Below are 11,680 nucleotides of genomic sequence, written 5' to 3'. Positions count from 1 at the left end.
ACCAATGGAGGTAGAGGTGGAGGCTGATGAACCTGCTATGAAATAATATAAATAAATAAATAAATTGACTGAATTGAAATGACTTGTGCTCTTAGCTTAGATCTGGAGGATCATATAATACAAGACAATCTGTAAGAGTTTGATGTCTCCTTTTAAAAAGTGACTTTTGATAAGATGTCTTTTCAACACTGGCAGCTTTGGAGGAGGCTCCATGATGTTGCTCCAGAATCAGTCCTTTAAAACAGCTACTACACACTCCCTACCTGACAGATTTGATTTATAATCAAAGGACAGGACATCTCTATAGGTTTAACTAAAACACTTAACTTACCAGTAGTGTCAGCTTATTGGGTGACATGGCCGTGTTCAAACCTGGCCTGTCTAGTTTTGCTTAATAACACCAGGGGCCTGTACCATGAAGCAGGATTTGAGCTTATCCAGGTAACTTCAGGGTTAACCCTGGGATTTCAGTACTTCTTACCGGGGTAGATCACCATGGTAACTTATGCTGAATGGCTAACCTTCTCCGGAGCAGGTTATGTTCCAGATAAGAGATCAACTCTATAAAACACCGCCTACTGACCAATCAGCTCTCTTGGAAAATGACATCACCATCTGTAGGAGACCCCACAGACTTTTTATAGGCTCCTTTATGTTTGTTGCGGTTATATGGAGAAACTCTTGTAGGCTAAAGCGCTATCATCCTACAGAGACTGATTAAAAGCCTTAGGCTATTGTTGCCTACAGGTTTTTACAGTAAGCCTACTTACAGCTTAATATTTTTTATTTGCTCCCAGTCTGTTTCTCTCGCAGTCGTTAAAATAAATGGGTTTCATTTTGCTTATGTTAGGCTGAATATTATGAGCAGTTTGGCATGGATATTGAAATACTAAATTTTAATATGAGGCTATTTATTTTAGGTTAGTAGCTCTCTTATAGGCTATCAGAGAGACTGGTCATGTAGCCTACCTCCCCACCTTTTGCGATGTGGGCGCTTTCAGCCAGTATTTGAGCACATTTTATGGCATGAATGGATAATTTCATTGCTTTATGAAGTTAATTTAGAACAATGTTTGGAACACTTTTGAGTGTGTTAAATAAATTAATCTTATTTTTGAAGTGACGAGAAGTTTTTTAAAGTGAGGTGGAACAACCACTTATTCAGTGCCGAGTGTTTTAATGTGGAAACGCCCCCACAGCCGAGCTGAAAGAATATGGCTGATATTTTCATAGACGCCATAAGAACACATCAAATCAACGCATTATTATAGAATCAGGGTTACAGTACGTAACCCCTTTTCTATTTCGTATAGGCTTCACATTCTAAGGCTATCGCTATTGGGTCCGAGGTAAATTAGGATGAGTCAACGCCAACTGGCCCATACGGTACCACCAAGCACAACTCACCTGCCCAGAGCCATAATGAGCCACCCAGTCTCAGGCATTGGTGTTGTCGTGCGCGCGAGCACATCCAGGGTTAGAATGTGTAACATTCATGCCAATAAAGGGAAGGATAGGTAGAGTTGCGTATCGTAGGTATCGTAGGATAGGTAGAGCGTAGCAGTGGTAAGAGAAGGCGTGCGAGCGAATGATCGGCCTCAGTGAGGTGGTGTGAATTGAGAAGAGAAGGGGCCCTAACACTGAGCCTTGGGGCAGGAACGCCCCGAGAGGTAGGATTCGAACCACAGGAGTGCTTTACTCTAGATGCCCATTGCTGAGAGAGCGGATAGCAGGATCCTGTTGTTGACTTTGTCAAAGGCAGCTGATAGGTCAAGCAGGATAAGAACAGAGGATTGGGCTGCAGCTTTAGCTGACCTTAGGGCTTCTGTTACAGACAGAAGAGCCTTTTCAGTAGAGTGGGCACTCTTAAAACCAGACTGGTATGGATCTAGGAGGTCATTCTGTGAGAGGAATTCTGAGACCTGTTTGAATACTGCCCGTTCAATAGCTTTGGCAAGAAATGGTAGAAGAGACACTGGTCGATAGTTCTCAACTTGAAATGGGTTGAGTGAGGGCTTTTTGAGAAAGGGTGTAACCCGGGCCCTTTTGAAAGTGGTCGGGAAGGTTCCTGAAGCCAGAGATGTATTCATCACATGAGTGATTGTCAGGGCCACGGTAGGAGAAATGGCTTGGAGGAGATTCGTAGGAATCAGGTCCAGTGGGCATGTAGTTGGACGGCTACGGGTCAAGAGTTCTGATACTTCGCTCTCTGTAAGAGGAGTAAATGAGGAGAGTGAAGAACCCCGGCCCTTGGAGGGCAGAGAAAAAGATGTAGTAGGACTGCTACAATGGTTGAGTTTGAATGTTTCAGAGAATTGGCTAGTTGTAGCCTGTGAAGAAAGCAGCAAAGGTATCAGCAGACAAGTTTGTGGGTGGTGGAGGAGGATTTAGTAGCACTTTAAAAGTGGAAAATATTTTCCTTGAGTCAGTGGCACTGCTAATTCTGTTATTATAGAACGCAGCACTGATGCCTGTTGAGAAGAAGGATAGGAGCAATTGGTAGCCCTTAAGGTCGGCGGGTTCTTTGGTTTTTTGCCATTTTCTTTCAGCCGCTCTGAGATCAGTACGGAGCCCACGGATGGTATCAGTTAGCCACGGGAGGGACTGGTTTGGGCGAGCAGGCTTGGAGGATAGAGGACACAGGCTATCCAGGCACGAGCTTAGTGTAGAGCACAGAGATTGTGTGGCATCATTGACCTCAAGTGAGGAAAATGTGTTGAGGGAAGGTAGAGCGGAAGCTACCACTGAGGCAAAGTGAGTGGGAGACAGGTTGCGGCGGTGTGAAACCAATGGCGTTGGAAGAATGGGCTTTTCCTGTAGGCATACCGTGAACTGAATAAAATAGTGGTCAGACACATGTAGAGGTGTGACTGTTAGGCACTCTGTGACACAGTTTCGGACAAGAACGAGGTCAAGCGCCTTGCCAGCTTTGTGGGTCGGGGGGCTGAGAACCCATGTTAGATCAAAGGACTGAATCAGAGACAGGAAGTCTGCTGAGTTTGAATTGTCTAAGTGAATGTTCATGTCACCGAGGACAAGTAGGGGACAGTCATGCTCTGGGATTGAAGACAGCAGTGTGTCAAGCTCCTCCACAAAGTTACCCATTTGTCCTGGTGGACGGTATATGACAATCACAGAGACCTTTACTGGAGCGGACACAAAGACAGCATGGTATTCGAAGGAGGCATATTGATTCAGGGGTAGCAGCTGTGTGAATTTCCATTTGTTGGAAATTAAGAACCCAGTCCCACCCCCCCTCCCAGACGGCCGAGGGGTGTGGGTGAAAGAGTAATTGGTGGACAGCGCAGCGGAGGTAGCAGAGTTTTCTGGTTTGATCCAGGTCTCAGTGAGCGCCAGTAGCCCAAGAGATAATGTGTTAGCATAAGCAGTGATAAAGTCAGCTTTGTTGACTGCCGACTGGCAGTTCCATGACCCAACAGACAAGTAAACAGATGTGGGTGGTGCCTGTTTTAAAGGCTTGAGTGCCTGGTTTCTGTGCCTGATGGCATGTTACCTCTTGCATGGACCAGAGACCAGAATAGGAATAGTATAGCAGCACATAGATGAGTGTAGTTGTAGCTGGCAGCTTTAGGTGAGTAGGTGTGCCTCGGGAAGGGTTTCACTGAAGTAGTATGAGTCTAACTGCACACAGGTGTTGGGCGTTACAACTGAGATCGCCCTCCGGATTAACAGACAAAAGCTCTGGCCTCTGTGTGAACCGATTATTTTGTAGAAAAGTAAAAATGTTGTTGAGTTAATATATTTGTCTTGTTTAAAAATAAATGCCCTTTTTTCACTTGAGCCCCTGCCCACCAAAATGTCTGTGCACGTCCCTGTTCACTCAGTCTGTATGTTGTCAACATTTTCTTAGTTTGGGACATTTTATTGTACTCAAGTAATTTGCCAGTGTGAATTCTCTTTTTAGGGTCAGATAACATTGTAATTTACTTTGTGTTTTGGTTGTTTCTTTCCAGTATTCAATATATTTTTCTTTCTGCTTGCTGATAATTTGCTTTGGTCTGCTTGAGTTGGTGTTACAGTCTCATTGTCAACCTATCTCTCTGTCACACAGTACATATGTATGCATAACTGTGCGTGCACACGCACGCACACACACACACACACACACACACACACACACACACACACATTAAAGGAGACTTATTAGGCTTCTTATATTTTCTGTCTTATGTATAATGTTTCAGTGTCAGATGTTCATGTTAAACATGGCCAAAGCTCTACTCTTGACCAAAGCTTGACTCTTAATGATGTCATACAGAGCTGGTTTTTCATATATGCTAATTTGCCTGCTGCCTCAATAACAGCTGACAACTCCTATGCTTAGTCTGTCTGTACTGCTGAGCGGCATAATCATCCTGCTTCAGGATCTCGGCCAATCAGAACACACTGGGCTTTTTTGGGGGGGCTTAAAGAGACAGGAGCATCTAATGCTTGTTTAAGAGAGAGGCTGAAATGAGAGCTTGCATGAAGTTTAGCAATCCAGCTTAGCATTAGCATTCACCGTCATGGGGCCCTATGCCACGGCAAAGGTCGCTTAATGGCTGCCAGCTCTGCTCTCAGGTGTGAGCTGAGCCCACAGCAGACATGCCCAAGCTCCCCAGACTGGAGGGAGAAACAAACAGAGACGGACGAACAAAAAACACACCAAGCTCCCCACACACAACTCACACAGACTCACAGCCGGGGACTCGTGACATCAAAGTCAACAATCTTTACACTAAACTGTACTTGCAGAATAGAATAGAATCTTTATTGTCATTGTACATGTACAATGAAACAGCTAGATAATAGCTGGTAGATAGATAATTATTAGATGAGGAGCCTCACATTAATTAAGTTAATGTTTAGGGTAGGACATTTTTTTCATGTAGGCCTAGTGGTCAATTTTGAGATTTTGACTTATTTTGCTTCCATGTCTTCCTTTAGTCTAATGGAAATAAAACTTCCAAAATGTTTCTTCTAAATTAACCACAACTATCTAATCACATGCATTACAGGAGAAAAGACTCGATGTAAAGACTTGATGTAAATCATTAACTGGGGAAGTTCTGTGGTGATATGCTTTAGTTGTTATGTTTATCCTATTCACCTGCAGTGCCTTGTCAAATGTATGCAAATCAGTACATTTTAACACTTTCATGCATGATGTCCAAAACAGTGGACAGATATTTGGAAGCCTTTTTGAGACATTCAAGTTATTATATCATGGACCCCCAAAGCGTTGCCTACAATTCCATTTGATTATGGTCTTTTACATCCCTGCCATTTTGATATACTGCATCATAAATTCCAAATAGAGGGAAAGGAAAGGAGATGCACCACTTTTAATCAGATTTGAATTATTTATTTCTTGTTCATCTTGTTCTGTGACTGAAAATACATCTGTCCACTCCAGTGGGACTCCAAAGGATATATTCAGCCTATGTGGTTGGTTGTTTAATCATGAACACGTTATGAGCAAGTCATTAGTAAATGATCGGCATATCATTTATAGATGTATCATTAATCACTTAGAAGTATGCCTATTAAACTCACAAAGTCATTATGAACAAACCTTTTAAATGAATGGTAAATCATTAGTTATTAAGTGAATAAACATTTAAAAATTATACAAAACAACCTGTTTCCAGCCTGGCAAATTTATTGGCAAACAAAAGGTAATCACATCCTTGTCAATGCACCAGCAACTCCTACTCGTTGGTTGGTACGCCTGTGTGGAGTGGGTGGGATCTGGGGAACAACATTAAAATACCCATTTAAGTACTCATTAGACAACAGAATGGCCCCAAACAGAGAATTATATATTTATTATTATTATATTATTAATGGCTTGCATCATAATGGACCCCTAAACCTGCTCATTCATGACATGGGAAAACTGATAAGTCTGTGAGATAAAAAAAAAAGCCTCAAATGTGGTAGTACAATATTTATTACTTTAGTGGTGATGATGTGTGCACCTTTGTAAATGTTTAATGGTATACTACGTAAAACTTCAATTAATAGCCGAATGTCCTTTATCTGCAATCACATCTAAATATATGAGGGATTTTAAAATAGGATTATTATTATTATAGAATTACCACTGTATAGGCTACAGTACCACCTGCGCAGAATATTGATGTAACATCCGAAAGGGGAAAAAAAGAAGGAGCTAGCAGTAACACAGGTAAGAAGGCTTATTAGTTAGGTCGGCTATTTACCACACAGATTAGCTCATTCACTGTGCAGATAGGTACCTTAAAAACTAACATAAAAATTTCCCTAGCTAACCTATCTTGCTAACCTGTACAGCCAGAACTATGTAGAATAAATAACTGCAGATAATTTGGCGCAAAGTACAAAAATCCTGAATGATCTAAACACTGAACACTAAGCAGGAGAAGCTGACTGCCATGGTGATGAAGACAACAACTCTCATGATCCTTCATATGTCATCAAACTACATCTTTTATTATTGTTTTGATGTGAAGTCCAAAGCAAGAAATAGCCTATTGCCTGGGAATATACAAAATATGTTCTCTGAGTGGGAGGGAGGGTACGATTTAAGGGGAAGGAGAAATTTTAAGACTAACAGATTATGTTTATCAATTTGCGGAGTTAAATTGTGGAACAAACTACATGAGAATCTAAAGCAATGGCCAAACATTTCCCTTTTCAAAAAGTACAAAGAAATTGTTTTCAGGAGGTATCAAGAGGCAGTGTAGCAAAAGTAGGAGTGCTCCTTTGTTTATGTTTTTTGTCTTTTGTTTGTTTGTTTGTTTTGTTTTGTTTTTTTGTTGTATTTTTTGCTGTTTGAATAAGTACATAATCGAGGTTAGATAAATAAATACTTGTCAGTGGTCATTTTAATATTGTGTATATAATAAAATATGTGTGTATGTGTATATATGTATGTATGTATATGTGAATGTACATACATATATATGTATATGTATGTATGTATGTATGTATTTATGTATGTATAAATATACATATGGATGTATATAACAACATAATAATAATAAATATAAATATTGTAAATTGAAGGAATGTAAGAATTAAAGGGGTAGGAATACATACGTTTTACTTCTTCCTGCTAACACAGGAAAGAAGGGTAAGCTACTTTGTTTGCTGTTGTCTCCTATGTTTTTAAACATTATTTTATTTCATTTTTTTATATACTTTCCCTTGCATGTTTGAAATAAAGATTTCAATTCAATTCAAAAATTAAAAAAGCTGACAATCCACAGCAAGGTCTTATGTGAGTTCAGGAGAGGGAAGAATGTGAGATTGCCCTCTTTCTACTCCACAGGAAAGAAGCTGAAGACAGATACCTTGAGCAATGAACAGAAATTACGCTGGCATGGTGTAGAAAATTCCAAAACAAAAGAGTTCATACCAAACATTTAGAGTGGGTCTGACATTGTGAGGATTCTCAGGGTAATGAAACAGAAGAGTTAATCCTACTGTGTTCTGAGGTATGTTGTGCTGAAGGGAAAGTTTTGTTTGGTAGTGCCCGAATTATTAGATGTTAACATTTTCAGTTTGAATAGTTGAACATGTGCAGTTATGGAAATTCTGATACATTTCATAAAAGGGAATTTTATGTTTGTTTGTTTGTTAGTCTGTGGCCCAGTGGGTAGACAGCTTTGGATAAAAGCTCTATATAAATGTAGCCATTTACCAAAGGTTTAATTTATACATTTCCATTTTCTTTGTAACAGGTTAGCAACAGTACTAATAATATGCCACACATCAGTACATAATGAACAGTTTTCAATTTAGATTAGGGGTTGCAGAAAGCTTTGTAAATGATTTATGTGCAGAGGTTTTAACACAATTGTTACAAAACCTCTAATTTCAGGTTCAGCTTGACGCCTCAGACCTATGAACCTGAATGGCTTTATTTATGTAAAATACATTTTGCTGTTTAACATCATGATTATGTAGTGAGTGATTATGTACAGCGTGAAAAAATATAAAAATAAAATAGAAGTCATTGTTCATTGTTCTCCAGTATATTTAGTCAACTGCTATGAATATAATAATGCAGGTGGACATACAAAATCTTTGTTACTGACTGACTAAAAAAAGTCATTATTAATACTTTGTCCTGACAAGTCTCATTCAGTGACTTAGAGCTTCAGAATGGTTTAAACAATCTGGATAAAATCACGGCAGCAACGTAGTGCAGATTGAGGGGAACGTCCAGGGTCAAGTTCAGCGTCATCTATCTATCCTGCAAAAAAGACCAGGATCTGGTAGCTGATCAATGACACCCAATGACGATATATAGATGCATGTGAGAAGAGTAAGAATGTTTCAATGGAGGAACAACAGAATAGTACATATTTTTCAGCCTCTCTGACCTGAAATGAACCCAGAATTCAGTCACTGGTAGATTTGAATGATTTTATTGTATCAATGAAGTTTGTGCTCTCTTTCATTAAGAGTTTCAACATCTAGACTTTGATCTCTTCTTCCTCTTCAGAAAAGGCATATGATGTTTTGCTGCTGTGGGAGAAAGCAGGAGAGGTGGTGTCGCTGCTCATCCTCGTTCCCTTTGTAAAGGACCCTCCGCCATAATGACGAGACAGCACATCAGCTGCTTTCTGGAACCTTTCTGCCTCTATGGCAGGCTCCACTCTCTGAGGAGACCCAGAGCACACATCTGGTGTCTTCCAGGACCGCTCCTCCTCCTTTTCTGTCCAGTCAGAGCTACAAGAGTGCCCCCTGTTGTCCATCTTCCTGCTGAATGACCCGCTCCCCATGGATGGGTTGGGTGAATTCAGCCCAGGGCTCTGCACAGGCGTCTCTGTTAGAGAGCCATCATCCTCTTCTTCCTCTTCCTCGCCTTCCTCTTTATCACCTGCTGCCTGGCTGGACATCTGAAGGCAGCTGGGGTTGTCAATCAAGCTCAGTACCTCAGTCATAAGGGAAGGGCCGAGGTCTACAGTGAACGAAGTGAGGGACTCTGAGCGTGTCAGTGTGATGCCACCGCTGTCTGGTATACACCCTTTCCGGACGTCTACATCTTGGAACTGTTTGTCAAGGCGAGAGAGGCGGGGCAGCGTGACAAACCCAGATTGCAGACCTGCAAACAGACACACCAAAGTCACTAAAATGATCTGAACTAAATACTAGGTAACTAGGTATTGGTAACCTTGAGCTGGACTGCATTATTGCATTACAATATTTTGATTAAATTGACTTGATAGTCTTCAAAATTCAGATGTACAACCTTCACGCAAAATGCAGGGGTTTGGACAAAAAACTGAAACACATTATTTTTAACCAGAGACATACCGGTAATACATTTTCTAAAAATGATCAAGAAGAAATAATGTGGGACCTTTAAGTACAAGCTGTTAAATAGAAAGTGTAAATCTCAATTACATTCTTTCACCACAGGGTGGCAGAATGTGACAACCCTATAATCCACTATAATCCACTACTGAAACATCCTGCAGGGAGATTTCTGTCTCCTGGACAGACTTAATGTTACAAACTCTGGCAATAGATGGAGAGACAGAGATGAATGTGAAATCACTAGAAACTAGGAATTGCCATGGTGTATCATGATAGGAGTCCAGTAAAGACCTGATAAAGACCACAAGTCTGGTCTGGTAATAAAGCTGTTCTTTATTCTACAAGAGTTATCTCTTCAGACTTTTTCCCTTCTTCATGAACAATAGAAGTTGTGTCAGAAATCCCTGCTGTGCTCCTACAGTCCAGTAAAGAGTGATTGACACATCTGTTACATCTGTACAGCACATTGAGAGAAATTGTATATAACTTACTTTACCGTTTTTACTTTTTGTTTTTCTTTACAGTGTTAAGCCTTTGCAGTAAAGCTGCACATTTTCTCCAATTAATACTCAACTGGTGCCTACAGTTTTCTACTTTGGAATACACCTTGTTCATTTTTCACTTTTAGTGAAGTTATCTTTATTTTCAAGACTGAACTCTGCAAATTAGTGGATGGTGACATCTGTATAAAAAACTCCTGTATATGTATGTGTGTATATATGAAAAGATGGAAATAATGATTACAAACTGAGAAACCCACTGATGACAAGAAGCTCCCATCATCCTTCAGTTCACCATCTGTATGCCAGCTCTACATCAATCAGTTTGGGAAAATTCCTTATGGACTAGGTAAGGAATCTGGAGACAGAAAGGGGATTTCCAGTCCGGACTCAGCACACTGCTGCCTGATAAGCTCTGACTGGTTAGCAGATACAATGAATGGTATTTGTGCTGCTCATTCAGGCAGTGACACAGCCACATTTAGATGATAGGAAATGCCCACTATATATATATACTACTAAGTATATTTCTTTCTCCCAAACCAGCTGTGTGCATTTGTGTTTATTGACCTAATTGTGTACAGGTGTTGCCTAGGTGACTCCAGATGACTCAGAAGAAGCCTGTTTGCTGGTTGTCTTGGAGGAATGTGGGAACGATGCTGAAAGGGAGAGGGCAGTCTGACCCCTCTCTTGTTTTGTGCTCACTGGCATTTATAGTCCTGTTCGCACCAAGTCAGCCCAGCAGCTCTTGATTCTGTTTGGTCTGCTGGAGAGTGTATAGTCAGAACTGCATCTCTCATGATATAGTCCACCACACTCCCCCCCCTTAATGGTGAGTAATGCCTAACTGCTCTACCACTCGGCTGCAGCCCATACCTAGGTCATTGATCATTCTGCCTCTGAGTTTACTGTAACCTAAAGATACCAAAATAAAACAAAATACTCTTACCCATATGCCTCTTCCAGGATCTTGACATTTCAAATCAGACACACATGCTCTGTTTGATCTCAGAGTGATGTTCTGAGCCTTGCTAATGAATATGATCTATGGTGATTATGATCTCATTTGTGTTTTTTATTATTTATTTAAATAATTTTATATGAACATCCCAAAACCCATTGTTTGAATTGGTTTGTTGATTCTGTTTTGCAATTGCAGTCATTGTTTTTTTATCCTAAATAAAAACCCACAGTAAATATACTATGTAATTCAAGGCTTTAATGAAAAAATGAATTGTGGACCACTCGACTAAACTTACACATTCACTTTGTTCCATCTCCTTCCTGTAAACACTAACCGTTGTTATATCCAACCTTTACTTCTTCAGCTCTTTCAAATGATTTTTGTATTTTAATGAAGATGAAGTTGGTACTAACATAAACCCTGCCCCATGCTGGAAGTAATTACTGTATTATCTCACCATATGTGCAGAAGGCGTCATCTGTTGAGCTGATGGAGCTGGGAAACAGCACCCTCTGTCTGCACCCATTGGGGGAGTCCATGTTCAGCTGGGGCAGAGAGATGGCGTTCTTGATTATGGGTGAGATGTCTGGTGGTGGGGGGGACAAGTCACGGGAGCCCCCTCGCGGCCGCGCCCCAGAGTTCTTGCGCACATGCCGAAAGGTACGTGTGAAGAACCCAGTTGTCTTCGAGCTGTTTGCTGAGTCTGGACTTCCTGGCTCCCTGATGCCCCCGTAGTTACTAAGGAAGGAAGTGTCACCAAACACGTCCCCGCCACGACCAACATGCATAGTGTGACGGAAGTCACCCAGCGGAGGGCTGATCATGTCCACGGAGAGCTCGCTCTTGAAACGACGTTTCCCCTGAGAGCCAGACACAAGGCCTTTAATCCCTGGCAGTTTTCCCA

General features: G+C 40.9%; 1 protein-coding gene across 1 annotated transcript; it reads right to left on the bottom strand.

The window, feature by feature from the left end:
• Positions 1-8,401: 8,401 nt before the first annotated feature.
• LOC119896118 (cdc42 effector protein 1-like) lies at positions 8,402-11,680 on the bottom strand (the record flags this gene model as incomplete). The annotated part of the gene is given in 2 exon segments (XM_038709609.1): positions 8,402-9,097; positions 11,234-11,680. Coding segments are annotated over 2 exon segments (1,079 nt in total), but the record flags the coding sequence as incomplete, so codon positions are not given.

Source organism: Micropterus salmoides, unplaced genomic scaffold (genome assembly GCF_014851395.1).
Source record: "Micropterus salmoides isolate LMB-PRFRI ecotype aquatic unplaced genomic scaffold, ASM1485139v1 Ms_hic_scaffold_9, whole genome shotgun sequence".
NCBI classification, from domain to species: Eukaryota; Metazoa; Chordata; class Actinopteri; order Centrarchiformes; family Centrarchidae; genus Micropterus; species Micropterus salmoides.
Note: the sequence above shows the minus strand (reverse complement) of the source record. Positions and strands in the feature narration are given on the sequence as shown.